This window comes from Rhodotorula graminis, assembly GCF_001329695.1.
Source record: "Rhodotorula graminis WP1 unplaced genomic scaffold RHOBAscaffold_11, whole genome shotgun sequence".
Taxonomy (NCBI): domain Eukaryota; kingdom Fungi; phylum Basidiomycota; class Microbotryomycetes; order Sporidiobolales; family Sporidiobolaceae; genus Rhodotorula; species Rhodotorula graminis.
In genome coordinates this window covers 274,711-289,578 of record NW_017264938.1, presented here as the reverse complement: position 1 = coordinate 289,578, position 14,868 = coordinate 274,711, and the positions used below count along the sequence as shown (strand labels likewise).

The following is a 14,868-nucleotide window of genomic DNA, read 5'->3' as shown; positions in this document are numbered from 1 at the left end:
TGGCGTACTCTGTTCTCGACCGCCCTGCAATGTTGTTGTTCCTCTCGCGAGAAAGCGCTCGCGCCCTCTCTCGATCCAGCTCGCGCGTCTCGTCGAGAAAGTCCCGGTACAGGTAGTTGCACATGCTCGAGAGAGCGGCTCTATATGCTGCATACGCTCCTTCTCGCGCCGCTCAGGTCCCGCTGCCATCGCTGTCGCCGTCGTGGCCCGGCCGCTGGTACCACCACTCGTCGCAGTAGTGCGGCGAGGTGAAGCGCGCCCAACACCCGTCCGAGAGGTGCCACCCTCGCTTCGTGGACGTCGCGAGGTCCCACACGCACCTGCGTCGGGCGGGCGTCGAGCGTCAGTTCCTACTTCGACACACCGCGCGCGAGAGAGAGAGAAGAGGGGACGCACCACGAGCCGCACTGCTGCCTCGCCGACCCAACGAGCGCCGCCATGTCGACGCCCTTGGTGCGCTGCTCGACACACGCCGCAGCGTCCTGCGTCTCGAGCGTCGAGATCCACTCTGAGAAGCCAGGCTCGAGCTCGCCGCACGCGCGCTGCACCGTCGCGCCGATCGGCGACGTGCGCTGCGAGCCTTGGATAAAGCGCAGCCGGCCGGTCGAGCTGTGTCGGTCGAGGAGGGGAGGAGGGGGGGAGGGTCAGCTGGGGTCGTCGACACGGTCGGTCGCTCCCGGCCGGAGAGCAGAGTGGAGGAGAGGGGCAAAGGGAGAGAGAGAGGGTGGGGCGCACCTCGGCACGACGCTGCGCTTGATCGGTGATCGTGGTCGGCGCAGTTGCTCTGTGCGTCGTCGAGCCATCGGGCGAGCGTCGCGCGCGAACGTCCAGGCGGAGCACAGGAGGGCGACGGCGAGGAGGAGTGGGAGCAACAATCGGCGGTGCGGGGCTCGGCGCGCGGTGAGCGCTGGACCAGCCATGAGCTGGGCTGTTGGGCGACGTGCAGGGCCGGCCTGGTGTGCGTCTGGGAGAGCCGTGGCGAGGTTGTCGAGCGAGAGCCGCGAAGGTGCCCAGCCTCCCCGCCCGCCTCGTTCCCACGCTCTACCGCCGCTCTCAGCTACGTCGGGACGCATCTGCGTCGAGTCGAGCGAGTCCCCTGACTCTACCTTGGTCCCTCGCTCTTGCCGCCGTCGCTCCCCGAGCCACCGCTCCTCTCCCCTGTTCCTCTCGACCGACGGCAGCTGATGAGCGTTTCGACGGCGCGCATCGCAGCCTGGTACCGCTGCACTCCGCTCTGCGAGACTCACTGTCTCTGTATCTCGCCACCGGCCGTCGAGCGAGGCGCCTCGCCGCAGCCGTTCGCTGAATCGAGGTTCTGCCGCTCTCGCCCACCTCCTTCGAGCGCGAGCCGAGGCCGTCTGGCTCGCTACGAGGCGTTCTCTCGGACTACATCAGCTCGTTGCGACGCTGTGTCAACTTGCTCAGGCGGCTCGGCTCTGCATGCGCCAGGTCCGCCCCGCTGTAGCTGGCCTCGATGCTGCTCGACCTGTGCCAGCGCCGGCGTCGCTTCACTCTGCGCGCACGGCCAGCTCCGAAGGCGCGCAAAGCACCGCAGCTCGCGCAGACGCACAGCATGAGCGCTCGGGCGCGCGCGAGGACAGACTGGTCCGCGCGTCCGAGAAGCTCGAGCTGGAACGAGGGGCTGCGAGCGCTGGGTGCCGCGTTCCCTCCCTGCTCGTGCGGCCTCCTCGGCGACAAAGGACGTGCAGCGTAGCCCGTCGAGTCTGTCCAGCTGGAAGAGCCGCTGCAGCTCGCCTCACGAGAGAGGCGCCGTGAGAGTGACCTCGCTGTACGTCGCCTCGCTCGGCATGATCCACCTTGAAAGCGCTGAAAGAGCTTCGCGCAAGAGCGGCGCCGCACGACAGTCCTTGCCGTCGTCGCCAGCCGACAAGCCGAAGGTACCGCTCGAGCCGTGCCGAGCTGCCCCCCACTTTACCGGCCGGGAGGCCGGCTCCGCCGTCTGGCAAACGGTGGGGGAGAATGCGGCCGCGGCCCCGCTCGACCTCGACTTCTGCTTGCTCGCCCGTCCACCGACACGACACGTGCACCTGACGCCAGACACGCGACCTGCGCACCCGTACCCAGGACCCGCGCTAGCTTGCTCCACCACTACCGAGCCTCGCAGCTACCCACACCTCGGCCTCGGTCAACTGCGCCGGCACCTCGTCGTCCTCGCACCTCGCCTCGCACAAACTCGCCCACCCGCTCAGCGGCCCACCAGAGCCTGTCGCAGCACCTGCAGCAGAGCCTGCACACCGCTACGAAAAAGCCTCGCCACCCCCCGACCTCTCGCCCGCCCTCTCCTCCTCACCTCGACACCTCCCCCGCATCCGCGCCATGTCCGCTCCGACCGAGGTCTTCACGACGTCCAACGTCTTCCTCGATGTCCTCGTCAAGGCCGGCATCCGCAAGGCGTTCGTCAACCTCGGCTCGGACCACCCGGCCCTCCTCGAGGCGTTCGCGTCGCGCAAGAAGTACGGCCTGCCCAGCCTCGACATTGTCACCTGCCCCAACGAGGTGCGCACCTCGCTCTCTCACGTTCTCGAGCGCGTCGAAAGGAGAGAATTGACCCCCGAGCGCCTTGGCAGATGGTCGCCCTGTCGGCCGCGCAAGGTTACGCGCAGGTCTGCGGCCACCCGGCCGCCGTCATCGTGCACGTCGACTGCGGGACCCAGGTGCGTCTCGAACATCACCGGCATGGCATGAGCGCGACGACTGACACCCTCGTCCCTCGCAGGCGCTCGCCGGCGCGGTCCACAACGTCTCGACCTGTCGCACGCCCGTCTTCATTTACGCCGGCGCGAGCCCGTTCTCCGAGAACGGCGAGCTCGCCGGGAGCAGGAACGAGTTCATTCATTGGCTGCAGGTGCGTCGTCGAGCTCCCTCCTCGTCGGGCCCTCTTCTCCCCGAGCGTTACTGACCCGGTCGTCCGACGGCGCAGAACGCGACCGACCAGCCCGCCATCGTGCGGCAGTACATGCGGCACGTCGGCGAGATCCGGTCGGCCAAGAACACGCAGCAGGTCGTGCTCAGGGCGCTCCAGTTTGCCAAGTCGGAGCCCAAAGGTGCGCTCGCGGCCCGCTCGCTCTCCCTCCCTGTCGGCCGTCTCAAACTGACGAGCCCGCTCCTCGCGATGCAGGGCCGGTCTACGTGTGGGGGCAGCGCGAGGCGACCGAGGAGCACGTCGACCCGAACGTGATCGGCGACGTGCGCGCGCAGGAGATCTGGTCCCCGATTGAGCTGAACCCGCTCAACAAGACCGGTGCGTCCCTTCCCTTTCCCTCCTCTTCCTCTTCCTTCCGCGCACTCGACTGACTGCTTCCCTCGTTTCAGCCGTGAAGCGCATCTCGGAGGCGCTCCTCGCCGCCAAGAGCCCGCTCATCATCACGTCGTACCTCGGCCGCAACCCGCACGCCGTCAACGAGCTCGTCAAGCTCGTCGACCTGCTCGCCGTCCCTGTCTTCCAGCCGACCCTGAGCACGGTCAACTTCCCGTTCGACCACCCGAGCCACCAGGGCGTCGCGTTCGCGGGCGCGACGCCCGAGTGGAAGGCGGCTGTAGAGGCGGCGGACTGCATCCTCGTCATCGACTCGGACGTGCCCTGGTGCGTCCCCCCTCGAGCGTTCTCTACACGTCAAACTCGACCTGACGCTCGCCCCCTCACAGGCTTCCGCTCTTCGTCAAGCCCAAGCCCGACGCCCAGATGTGCGTGCACGGTCCCCCTTTTCTCTCTCTTCCTCTCGCCAGGCGCTCAGTCCGCCCGGCACTGACTTGCGCTCTTCTCGTTCCCGTACGCAGCTTTCACCTCGACGTCGACCCGCTCAAGGAGCGCATGGCGTTCGCGACGTACCCGGCGCAGCTGCGCGCCAAGGTCGACGCCGCGCTCGCCCTCGAGCAGCTGTACGACTACCTGACGTCGTCGTCTGCGCTCGGCGCCCACGAGGCCGCCATCGTCAAGCGGCGCTCGGCCCTCGTCGACAAGAAGAAGGCGAGCGACGCCGCGCTGCGCGAGCTCGAGGTGCCGCAAGAGGGCGACATCATGACGAGCTCGACCATCGTCGGGCGGTACCGCGACCTGCTCGCCGACCAAGGCCTGTCGAGCCTCGTGTGCAACGAGGCCATCTCGAACTACCCGCAGGTGTGGCAGCACCTCGTGCCGACCAAGGCGGGCGAGTGCATCTCGTCCGGCGCGTCGTCGCTCGGCTGGGCGCTCGGCGCCGCCATTGGCGCCCAGCTCGCCGCCGAGGTGCACCCCGAGTTCAAGAAGGACCTCACGACCGTCTTTGTCGGCGACGGGAGCTTCATCTTTGGCGTCCCGAGCGCGAGCTTCTGGATGGCGAGGCGGTACGAGACGCCGACGCTCGTCTTTGTCTTCAACAACGGCGTGCGTCCCTCTCTTTCTCTCGACGAAGGAGAACGGGCCTGACTCTATGTCGACGACTCTCTCTCGCTCACAGGGCTGGAAATCGCCCAAGCTGTCGATGCTGGGCGTGCACCCGAACGGCCTCGGCGCCGCCGGCCCAACCTCGGAGCTCAACGTCTCGTTCGGCCCGACCGACGACCTCAACCCGGACTATGGCGCGATCGCGGCCGCAGCCGGCGGCGCGTGGTGCCGCAAGGTCAAGACGGCGAGCGAGCTCGACGAGGCCATGCGCGAGGCGGTCAGGGTCGTGCGCGAGGAGAAGAGGTCGGCCGTGCTCGACTGCTGGTTGACGCGGTTCTAGACGGAGGCGGACGAGGGACGACGCCGTCGTAAGAAGGGCTCGTATTGTGTGCGGCAGTGCAACTCGTTCTCGATCTCGCTCTTCTCGTCGCAGCTGTCCGGCTCTCGCTCGAGCAGCCACGAGAAGCGCGAGCTGCTCGTCATCGATGCACTCTCTCGCAAGCTACACCTGCTCCTTGCCGCTCGCCTCGCGCTCAGGCCTTGTCGAGCCCGGCCTCGTCCTCCTCCGGCTCGAGCGTCGTCCAGTCAATCTGCGCGTCCGCTGCGAGGAGACCCGACCGTGCGTCAGTCGTTGTGCGTCGCTCGAGGACAAGGACAAGGAGAACGTGGACGTGGCCGACGCACCGCCGTGACGCTGGGCGAGCCATTCGTTGGTCTTCTTAAAGTGGCCGTTGCCGAAGAAGCCGCGGCGAGCGCTCAGGGGCGACGGGTGCTGCGGACGGCGAGGGACGAGGTCAGGGTCTCGTTCGGTTCGGCGAGGGATGCGGGCGAACGAGGTCTGAGGTGCAGGACGAGGAAAGAGGGGAGGGCGAGGAAAGAAGGGAGGGGAAGAGAGGGACAGAGAGGTGTGGACGAACCGCGCTCGTGAGGATCAGGTGCTTCTTCTGCGGATCGCGCGCGGGTGGTCCATCAGTACCCCTGCTCGGACACCAGCCGAACCGAGACCGAGAGAGACAGCCCCTCGCCCGAGCGCACCTTGTCCATCTTTGCGACCCTCTTTGCGGCCCACGCGCCCCACGCGAGCACGACGACGCCCTTGCCCTGCCCGCCGTGGCGGTCGACGACGTCGACGACCTTGTCGGTGAACGTCTCCCACCCTTTGTTGCTGTGCGACCCGGCCTTGTGCGGCGCGACCGTGAGCGACGTGTTGAGGAGGAGGACGCCCGAGCGCGCGAGCGAGATGAGGTTGCTGTCGCGGCGAGGCGAGAGGGACGAGGGAGTGCGTCAGTCGCTACCGCCCGGATTCTACGCTCTGGCGTGCGACCTCTGTGGTCGCACCGAGAACGACGACGAGAGGGCGAGGGACGCACCCGTGCTTGGGCACCTCGAACGCCGGGTACTCGTCCTTGATCTCCTTGTAGATGTTGCGCAGCGAGGGCGGGATCTGACGCCAGGGCGGACGGAGAAGCAGAGGCCTGCGAGGGGGGCGAGAGGGAGGGAGAGAGAGAAGGCGGGGTCAGTGCGAGGGCGAGGGGGGGGGGAGAGGGGTGGGACGCACCGTGCGCTTGGCCTGCGGGTCGAAGAGAGGCGTCAGGGAGGATCGCAAAGTGTAGAGAAGAGAGAGTGAGGGCGCACCGTCATCGTGGTACGGGTCCTGCCCGAGCACGACGACCTTGACGTCCTGCAGCGGCGTGTAGCGGCTCCAGGCGTACACGTCGCGAGCTGCGCGTCCAGGGCGACCTGTTCCTGTCAGTACGCGCTCGACGAGAGAGCGCGCTTGACAGAGAGCGAAAGGCTGGGCGCACCAGGCGGGAAGACCCTCAGCTTGCCTCCCTCGCCGCGGTCCTCGGTCCCCCTCAGGCCCTCCTTCCACAGGAAGCGCTTGAGGTCGAGAAAGTAAGGCTTGCGGAGCTCCTTGTCGAGGTGCGCGAGCCACGAGGCGCCGAGGGTCGCGCCTTCGAGCGAGAGGAGGTCGGCCTCGGTGGGTGAGGGCGGCGAGGTCGAGAGGGACGAGAGGAACGCCGCGGGCGAGAAGGGCGTCGTGATGCTCTTGCCCTTGCCCTTGGCCGTGACGCCGTCGCCCTCGCCGTCTGCCGCCTGCGTCGAGCCTGACGCGGTCGCCGTCGCCGACGAGGCGGTGCTGCCCGCCTTTGGCGAGGCCGCCGCGAGACCAGGCGAGGTCGAAAGGCGCGCGCGCTTGGCTGGAGGGGACCCAGCACGGATAGACGCGCCCTGCGCGTGTGCGAACGCCTCGGCGAGGCCCAGCTGCCGCTTGGCCATGAGGTTTCGGGGAGGGGGGAGATGAGGACGGGGCGGGCGAGATCGAGGGGGGCGCGCGGCGCTGTGCGGGTGTTGGTCGGTGCTGGCAGCCGTGCTCGTGGCTCTGGGCGCTCGAGCGGGTCGAGGCGGGCCGAGGTGTTGAAGCTGAGCGAGGTCGACCCGGACTTCGACCCTCTCGTGGCGGCGGGATCCTCTCTCGAGCCCCTCACGCTCTCTCTTTTCTCGCTGTCTCTCTCGTCGCCACGGCACACGTCGCACTAAAGTCCAATTGCCGAGCGAGAGACTAGTCAATGTACTTGGCGAGGAAATCATTGGCCCGCTCGATCCCGCCCATCTTGCTCGCGTCGCCGTACACGCCCGGCACGAGGTCAAAGCCGCTGCGTGCGCACCAGAGACTGGGTCAGTGAGTCGTTCTCGAGAGGCTGGAGGGAGAGACAAGAGAGAGAGGAAGGAGAGGACGCACTGGTTCGCGCCCTCCTCCTCGATCATCTCTGCGTCGACGCCCGCCTCCCTGAGCGCCGCGACGAGGTCCCGACTGAGCCCAACGGGCACCATCATGTCGTCCGTCCCATGCACGCACACGGTCGGCGGCAAGCTCTCGCTCCTCGGCTCGCTCGCGCGCCTCACGAGTTCCGTCGCGCGGTACGCCCGCAGCGCCTCGCTCGGACGCTCGAGGTCGATCTCGCGCTCGGGCACTCGGGTCGACCACGGCAGGACCTTGCCCTCCTGGATGGCGTAGAAGCACGCCCGGGTGCGGCCCTGGGCGATCATGGTGCTGAAGTCGACCTCGGCGGGCGAGTGCGACACGACGGGCCCGTGCGGGTCGAGGTGCGGCGCGACCTCGGCGAGGTGGATCGGGCCCGAGGGGAAGGCGACCGGGGCGTTGTAGGACGGGTGGAGGAGGTCGAGCGAGCCGTACAGCGAGTAGCAGGCGAGCGGTGGGGGCGAGAGCGTGCACGACGCAAAGACGGCGAGGGCGCCACCTGCGGGAGAGGGCATGTTCGAGCATCGTCAGGTTGCCGCGTCTGTGACGACGCACGCTCGACGAGAGTCACGAGAGGAACGAGTGTCCCGCACCTGCGCTCGACCCAGTCACGGCCAACCTCGTCCCGTCGACCCTCCCGCCGCCGAGCGCCTTGTCGAGCCGGCCGCTCCGGACGTACTCGCACCCGTCGCGCACGTCGTCGAGGGCGTCTTCGAGCGTGACCTGGGGCGCGAGGCGGTAGTCGAGCGCGACAAAGGCCCAGCCGCGTGCGAGGGTCGGGAGGAGGTTGGCGGGCGAAAAGTCGGTGCGGGCGCCGTCGAAGAAGCCTGGGTGAGGGGCCATCGTCGTCGTCGAGGGAATGATGGGCGCGGACAGGGAGGCAACAGGGCGAGTGGGTGAGCTCGGAGACCTTCCGAGGTCGAGAGGTGGGGGAGGGGGGAACGGCGACGAGGAGAACGAGTGGACGCACCGCCTCCGTGGCACCAGATGACGACCGGGACAGGCTTTGACGGGTCCTTGACGTGCTCTGGCGCAGGCAAGTGGCACTCGAGGTGCACCTGGTGGCCGTCGACCTCCTTGAACGCGACGACGAGTGAGGGCGCGGGCAGCTCGGTGCTCATGCGGGCGAGTGATAGGCGGGTGCGGCGCGGCGGTGTCGGTGCAGAGTCAAGCAGTAGATAGCGCAGGGCACGAGTGCAGCGAGGGCGCACGAGCGGGGGTGCACAGGAGCGAGGAGCCGGGATCCAGCTTCCAGCTCTGTCGAGGAAGATGCTCTTCCGCTGCAGGTCCAGCTCGCTCGAGCCGGCTCGCACTCTCGGCAGCACGGCGACGTAGAGCCCGCACAGGCGAGAGAACCGTGTACTGCGTTCCAACGGAGAGGAAACCCGACCTGGCTCCTCGAGCGCTCCTCGACCGCTCCTCCCCGCGCTCACGCCTGCCCCTGGGCCCCGCCGCCGCCAATCTGGCCCCCAAGCCTGTACGCGCCCGCCTTGTCCCAGTCGACCTTGCTCCTCGTCTTTGGCAGCGCGCGCCGGAGGCCCTTGAACGCGCCCTCGCTCAGGGTCGAGTACGTGTCGGCGAGCTGGCGCTGCAACGACGACTCGGAGGCCTTGAGCGCCGCGAGGACGGCTTCTGCCGCAGGAGAGGCCGACAGGGAGGTGGTCGACTTGAGCGTCGTCGAGAGCTGGACGTTGCCTGTGCGCGCAGGAGAGAGCGGGTCAGTCGAGTCGCCATCCCTCGAGTCATGGCTGCGCCCTCTCGCAAAGGAGGGCACGCCATCACAGAGACGAGAGAGAGACACGGCCGACGCACCCTGCTCGTAATAGTGAATGTTGACCTTTGCCGTGCCCTCGAGCGTCCCCTTTGCCCAGTCGAGCGTGTACGTCGACCGCCAGCGGCCCGTCCTGCGCGATCCCGAGAACCCGAATCAGCTGCGTCCTCGTCGTGGACGAGAGCGCCCGCAGAAAGAGGGAGGGGGGACGCACCAATAGTTGCTCGGGTTGTACTTGTTGCCGACGAGGTACAGGCCAAAGAGCCGGCTCGGGCGCGCGACGGCCGGGACAGCCACCTCGGCGACGTCGTCGCCCTCGCCCTCGCCAGCCGGAGCAGCAGCGGGCGTCGCAGCGCTCATCTCGGCGTCCTCGTCCGCCGGTGCCGCCACCTCCTCCTCCTCGCCCTCCTTCTGCTCCTCGCCCGCGCTGGGGGCCTCGCCGCTCGCCTCGGCCGCCGCCTCGGGCGCCGCCTCGTCCGGAGCAGGCGGCGCCGGCTCGCCGTTGGCCGTCTCGACGCCCTCGTCGGGGAGCGCCGCGGCGGCCGCGTCGGCCGTCTCGGCTGCGTCGGCCGTCTCGGCTGCGTCGGCAGCCGCCGTTTGGCCCTCGTCGTCGGAGGTCGCGGGTGCGGCGTCGGTGTCGGTGTCGGTGGCGGGAGGAGGAGGCGGAGGAGCGGTCGAGGAGGAGGGAGGAGGAGGAGCGGGAGCGGGAGGGGCAGGGTACGCCGGGTCGTCGAGGGCAAAGACGGCGCTGACGCCCTCGGCGTAGTGGTTGGCCGTGTACCGCCCGAGGAGCGTGTCGAGCGCGGCGCGGAGCGACTCGGTCTCGGCGTCGGGCGTGGGCGAGAGCGGCGAGAGCGAGGTGGCCGTCTGCGGGAGGGGGCCGGGGGGTTGAGCGTCAGTCGCGACGGCGTCATTCGGTTCCCGCCGCCGAGCTGCGAGAGCTCGAGCAGGCGGGCAGTACGAAGAGCGGAGAACAGGCCGACGCACCTCCTTGACCGCGTCCCACTCGAACGAGCTCCCCAATCCCGGCGCGACATGCCTTTCGCCCTCGCCCTCGCCCTCGCCCTCGCCCTCGACCCGGCTCGCCTCGCTCAGCAGCGTCTTGCCCTTTCCGCCCGCTCCCACCCCCTCGAGCTCAACGACCGTGAGCTGCTCGCGCGCGTACTGGGCCAGCGCAGGGCGCAGCGCGTCCTCGAGCTGCGCCTCGCCCGAGGGCCCGCCGGCGCCGGCGCCGAGGAGGGGCGCGACGAGCGGGACGAGGTCGGCGTAGACGTCGGCGACTGTCAGGGGCAGGTGGGTCAGTGAGGGTGCGCGGACGGGGCTCGTGTCGGTGCGGTGCGGGTGCGGTGCGGGGAGGGACGAGGGAGGGAGGGAGGGAGGAGGGAGAGGAGGGGAGGAGGGACGAGGACGCACGCTCGCCCGGCGGGGACTGGAGCAGGAACGTCGCGGCGATCTTGAGCGCAGAGTCGGCGTCGGACATGGTCGGCTAGCGGTGGGCAGCGGGCGGTGGTGGACGAGGGTGAGGGGGGAGAGGGTGCGAGGTGGGGAGATTGACGACGAGCCTTGGGTCGAGGGGTGCGGGCGGGCGGGCGCGGCGTCGGGTGCAAGGGGCTGAGGGTGCTCGGGAGATGTGTAGCGCTGTAGCGAGGCTGGGCAGGATGCCGGGCTCTGCAGGTGGTGAGAGCAAGACGAAGCGAGCCCGAGGTTCCTCCTCCTCGCGCGAGAGAGACGCTCTCGCGCAGCGCTGCCGCTCTCTCTCTCGAGCTCTCAAGCACCGACACACACACACAGGAAAAGCGTCCATGGTTGCCACCCCCTCCCTCCCCCCCTCTCGCCCGCCCTATCGCACAACAGTATCTCCTCCTCCTCCTCCGTCGTCCTCCTCGCAGAAACAGCAGGCTCGGGATCATGTGCAGAGAGAGAGAGGAAGGAGGGAGAAGCAGACAGGGGAACAAGGGGATGAAGGGGATGCCGGGAAGAGAGAACTGCGAGGGCGAGGGTAGGGTCAGGGTCGGGTCGAGTTGAGGAAGAGGGAGGAGAGAGTGCGACGCACTGTCCGTCGAGAGAGAGAGAGAAGCGCGCGTAGAGGTGGGCGGTTCTTTAAAGCAAGGGAACCGAGCCGTTGCTGCGCACAGCGAGGAGAGAGTCAGCGTCGATTCGGCACAGACGTCCAGCTCGTCGCGCTACTCCTCACGAGGGAGGAGCGGCGCTCGAGCGGCGTGTAGAGAGAGCGCGCCGACGCACAAGACGGCCGTCAGGCTCGTAGTCGGGAGCATGGTCGGCGGGCGAACCGTGAGGAAGAGCCTGCGGGCGACGAGCCCGAGAGTCAGTCGCCGTCGTCGTCCACCCAAGAAGAGGAGAGAGAGAGAGCGCGAGAGAACGCACCTCGGCAGCTTGCCGACGTCGGCCCTGACGGCCTGGAGCGAGTAGGCCTCGTGGTGCGAGTCGATCTTGATCTCCCACGTGTCCCACATCTCGAACTCTGCGTACTCTGCGAGGACGGCCGTCTGGGGCGTGCACGGGTTCTCGGTCTGGATGCGCCCGTCGGACGCGAACGGGAGAGGGTTCATCGACAGCGAGCCGTTCGAGTTGACCGAGTACTGCGTGGCGGCGAGGGCGTCAGTTCAGTCGAGGGGGAGAGAGGGAGGGGGAGGGAGAGGGGGACGCACGGTGCCGTGCTGCCAGTAGAGCATGGCCGTCGGGCACGCCGGCTTGGACGCTGCACGTCGAAGGGGGCCACCATCATCAGTCGAGGTCCTCGAGGGCACGAGAGCACGAGGGGCGAGAGAGCGCGATGGCGACGCACCGTTGGCCTGGAAGCGGTACCACGCCGTCTCGAAGTAGCCGTCGTCGGTGAACGAGTAGGCGATGCCCGTGTTGGTCGGGTAGATGAACGGCCGGTTGTTGTTCATCGGGTCGGCAAAGCCCTGCGCAGGGTTGCGGTGCGCGGTCAAGGTTGAGCGAGCGAGGTGGGTGGGGTGGGTCGAGAGGGAGGTGGGCGAGGGAGGGAAGAGGAGGCAGTGGTCAGTGGGTGCTTGTCGGGCGCAGAGATGCAAGTGCTCGGTAGAGCGGACGAGCGCGCTCAGGCTCCGATGGCGCGAGTCGTAGGCGAGGAGGGTGCTCCTGCGCAACCCGGGTCCGGGCGCAAGGCGACGGCGACGCTGCCCTGCGTGCGCCACGAGACCCGCCTGGCAGCGCGTGAACACGCCCAAGTCGATCCCGCAAGCTTGCTCTGCGCTGCGCAGGGTGCGCCCGCCGTGCTCGAGCCAGCATCGTCCGATGGCTCGACCCGCCCAGCCCTCCCCGTCCCGCCCTCGCTCGCCGCTTGAGCGCCCTTCCGAACGCCCCAAAGGCCGAAGACGAGACTCACGGGGCCGGTGACGACTGCGCCGCTGCCGCTGGACCAGGTGCCAGCGAGCGAGGTGAGGTTGTTGTCGGTGCCCATGGCGGTGGCCGAGGGGGCGGCTGAGAGGGCTGCGAGGGCGAGGGCGAGGGCCGAGAGGGTGCCACGGAGCGAGGGCATGGCCGTGGTGGGTCGGGGCGGGCAGGCAGGTGCGAGGTCGCGGCGAAGGGTGAGGCGGGGAGGGTCAAACCAACGTCGGGCGGAGAGCGGGCAAGGACGAGGTGTAATCGTCGACCGGTTCTCGTCTCCCACTTACTCGGCGAGCTTTTGGGCTGAGTGAGCCTACTCCTAGAGACCTTGAAAGCGCACTCAGCTCGCCTCGAGAGCCCTCGAAGGAGTTGAGAGCGAGCCGACGCGTCCTCGTCGCGGTCGCCTTCTCTTCGCTTGTTGACCTCTCACCTCGCCCTCTCGCTCCCGACAAGCCACACGAGCCAGCGCACCCACCAGCCACCCCCGCCATGCCGCCCGGCGCATTCCGCGCAGCCGGGTCCACCAGCGCCCCGTTCGCCCCAGCTCCGCCACCAGCCGCCGCCGCCTCATCAAACCCGCCCTCTCGCACACGCGCACCGCCGCACGAGGGCCACAGGGGCAGGGCAGAGATGCCCGGTGCCGTCGCCGGGCAGGTCGTGCCCCTCGGAGGCGCCGCAGGGCTCAAGGTGGGCTCGAAGGACCGGCCTCTGGCTGCTCGCGGTGCGTCCTCGCCTTTCTCTCTGCCTCGCGCACGCGAGGAGCTGCTTCAGCCGAAGAACTGACACCCTCGCGCCCCTGCGCCGTGCACAGATGGCTCGACCATGCTCCGCCCCTTCTCGACCCCGACCCCGACCTCGACCTCGACCTCGTCCCGCCCGCGCTCGCCCCTCGCTGCCCTCCCGAACCACACCGCCGCCGCACCTTCATCCGCCTCGGCCACGCTCGAGTCCAAGTCGAGCGAGGTCATCACGTCGTCCCACTTTGGCGGCGCGACGTCACGCCCCTCGTCGACGACCAAGCCAAAGCCCAAGCCCGCCGCCGCCGCCGTCGTCGTGCCGAGCAAGCGGCCCTCGCCTACCGCGAGTCGCACTCGCGACACCACCAAGGGCCGGGAGCGCGCGTCCGTCCACGTCAAGGCCGAGGCCGACGACGAGGTCGACCAGCTCGCGAGCGACAACGACGACGACGACGAGGCGGGCGCGCTCGAGCCCGCAGACGAGAACGTCCCGCCCTCGGCGCAGCCGCCTCGTCCCGTGCACGCGGAGCACGAGCAGGCGCACGGGCTCGAGGCGCACCCGGCCAAGAAGGCGCGCACGTCGCTCGACTCGGGCTACGACGAGGCGCTTGTCGGCGGCGCCGCCGGCCCGCCTCCTCCTCCTCCTCGCGGCGGCCCAGGCGGCCCAGGCGATGGCGCGCAGGACATCGAGGTCGAGGTGCCGGAGAGCGAGCATGGCGAGGAGGAGGGCGCGATGCTGCGCGAGGACAAGGAGGAGGTGGTGGTGGGACGTGCCGCGGCGCAGGCGCTGCCGGGCGCGGTCGTCGCGGGCTCGTCGGCGGGCAGGGTGTCGAGGGTCGGGCAGGGGCTGTCGTCGAGTGGGCAGACGACGGGCAGCAGCACCGAGACCGACGTGCGTCCCCCTCTCTCTCCGCTCTCTCCCCGCCCCGTCCCGTCTCGCCCTCGCGCCAACCGCCCTGACCCACACGGCCGCCCACCTCGGTCCCTCGCACCGCAGAACGACGTCGACACCGTCGCGCACAAGCTCCTGTCGCTCACCGAGCGCCGCGCCGTCGTCATGGAGGAGTTTGTCGAGATTGCGACGAGCGGGACGGGCGTGACGGCTGTCGGACGCGAGGAGGGCGAGGTCCGCGTCTCGCTGTGCGTCCCACCTTTCTCTCTTCTTGTTCTCCATCTCCATGATCTCGCCGTCCATCGAGACGCATCGTCCTGACCCTCGCCTCGCCCTCGCCCGCAGCTCGTACCTCGACGAGCGCATCCTCGAGGCGCGCGCGCAATTGGCGGCCCTCGGCGCCGCGCCGACCGACCTCCAGCTCGCGACCGAGCAACGCGCGACGACGCTCGAGGAGCTCGCCGAGGTCGTCTCGACGGGCCTGCGCAGCCACGCCGGCAACGACGAGGAGTTTGTGCGGCACATGCTGTGCGTCCTCGCGCCCTCTCTCCTCTCCTCTCCTCTCCACTCCACTCCACTCGCATGGCGTCATCCTCGGTGCGTCCCTGCTCCTACTCACTCTCGGGCGACGGCATCTTCAGTGTCGGCCCGAGATAGTGCCCGTTGAACAAGTGAACGCACACTGACCTCTCCCCCCGATACAGTGTACGACATCACCGCCCGCGACACGGTTCGACAGCCTCGCGTCGTGGATCAACGAGCTCGACACGTTCGCCGGTACCGGGCCCGCAAGCCCGCGAGGTCGTGCGGCATGATCGGCGGCAACAAGGTCGACAAGGGGCGTCCGCTGTCGTCCTCTTTTTGCGGCGGGCCTCTTGCGCCGAGCTTGCCTCGGTCTGGGCCGGCCTCAAGCGGGGCCGAGCGAGGCTTAATCGAATGTATGGACGC

General features: G+C 69.1%; 7 protein-coding genes across 7 annotated transcripts; 2 read left to right on the top strand and 5 right to left on the bottom strand.

Annotated features, from left to right (window-relative positions):
* Positions 1-90: 90 nt before the first annotated feature.
* Positions 91-975, bottom strand: RHOBADRAFT_66778 (uncharacterized protein; the record flags this gene model as incomplete). Its single annotated transcript, XM_018419078.1, has 3 exons — positions 91-320; positions 397-609; positions 736-975. Coding segments are annotated over 3 exons (633 nt in total), but the record flags the coding sequence as incomplete, so codon positions are not given.
* Positions 976-2,337: 1,362 nt separating this feature from the next.
* On the top strand, positions 2,338-4,676 carry RHOBADRAFT_2550 (uncharacterized protein; the record flags this gene model as incomplete). Its single annotated transcript, XM_018412688.1, has 8 exons — positions 2,338-2,517; positions 2,589-2,675; positions 2,738-2,866; positions 2,942-3,065; positions 3,140-3,262; positions 3,334-3,622; positions 3,799-4,384; positions 4,458-4,676. Coding segments are annotated over 8 exons (1,737 nt in total), but the record flags the coding sequence as incomplete, so codon positions are not given.
* A 155-nt stretch (positions 4,677-4,831) lies between these two features.
* On the bottom strand, positions 4,832-6,664 carry RHOBADRAFT_55050 (uncharacterized protein; the record flags this gene model as incomplete). The annotated part of the gene is made up of 8 exons (XM_018417636.1): positions 4,832-4,985; positions 5,069-5,156; positions 5,302-5,328; positions 5,420-5,633; positions 5,755-5,859; positions 5,939-5,954; positions 6,020-6,106; positions 6,190-6,664. 8 exons carry the CDS (start codon positions 6,662-6,664, stop codon positions 4,918-4,920), a joined length of 1,080 nt encoding a protein of 359 aa, XP_018269335.1. The 3' UTR covers positions 4,832-4,917.
* Positions 6,665-6,912: 248 nt separating this feature from the next.
* On the bottom strand, positions 6,913-8,287 carry RHOBADRAFT_55049 (uncharacterized protein). The gene is made up of 4 exons (XM_018417635.1): positions 8,119-8,287; positions 7,742-7,975; positions 7,128-7,647; positions 6,913-7,041 (listed from the first exon to the last, which is right to left on the bottom strand). Exons 1-4 carry the CDS (start codon positions 8,267-8,269, stop codon positions 6,948-6,950), a joined length of 999 nt encoding a protein of 332 aa, XP_018269334.1. The 5' UTR covers positions 8,270-8,287; the 3' UTR covers positions 6,913-6,947.
* A 290-nt stretch (positions 8,288-8,577) lies between these two features.
* On the bottom strand, positions 8,578-10,434 carry RHOBADRAFT_55048 (uncharacterized protein; the record flags this gene model as incomplete). The annotated part of the gene is made up of 5 exons (XM_018417634.1): positions 10,333-10,434; positions 9,907-10,199; positions 9,134-9,786; positions 8,961-9,052; positions 8,578-8,843 (listed from the first exon to the last, which is right to left on the bottom strand). The coding sequence occupies exons 1-5, from the start codon at positions 10,397-10,399 to the stop codon at positions 8,578-8,580; spliced, it is 1,371 nt and encodes a 456-aa protein (XP_018269333.1). The 5' UTR covers positions 10,400-10,434.
* A 270-nt stretch (positions 10,435-10,704) lies between these two features.
* On the bottom strand, positions 10,705-12,393 carry RHOBADRAFT_66776 (uncharacterized protein). The gene is made up of 7 exons (XM_018419077.1): positions 12,290-12,393; positions 11,726-11,846; positions 11,589-11,638; positions 11,305-11,519; positions 11,164-11,223; positions 10,973-11,044; positions 10,705-10,904 (listed from the first exon to the last, which is right to left on the bottom strand). The coding sequence occupies exons 1-6, from the start codon at positions 12,362-12,364 to the stop codon at positions 11,020-11,022; spliced, it is 546 nt and encodes a 181-aa protein (XP_018269332.1). The 5' UTR covers positions 12,365-12,393; the 3' UTR covers positions 10,705-10,904; positions 10,973-11,019.
* A 387-nt stretch (positions 12,394-12,780) lies between these two features.
* On the top strand, positions 12,781-14,735 carry RHOBADRAFT_45848 (uncharacterized protein; the record flags this gene model as incomplete). Its single annotated transcript, XM_018414676.1, has 5 exons — positions 12,781-13,012; positions 13,103-13,920; positions 14,026-14,168; positions 14,266-14,448; positions 14,660-14,735. The coding sequence occupies 5 exons, from the start codon at positions 12,781-12,783 to the stop codon at positions 14,733-14,735; spliced, it is 1,452 nt and encodes a 483-aa protein (XP_018269331.1).
* Positions 14,736-14,868: the final 133 nt, after the last annotated feature.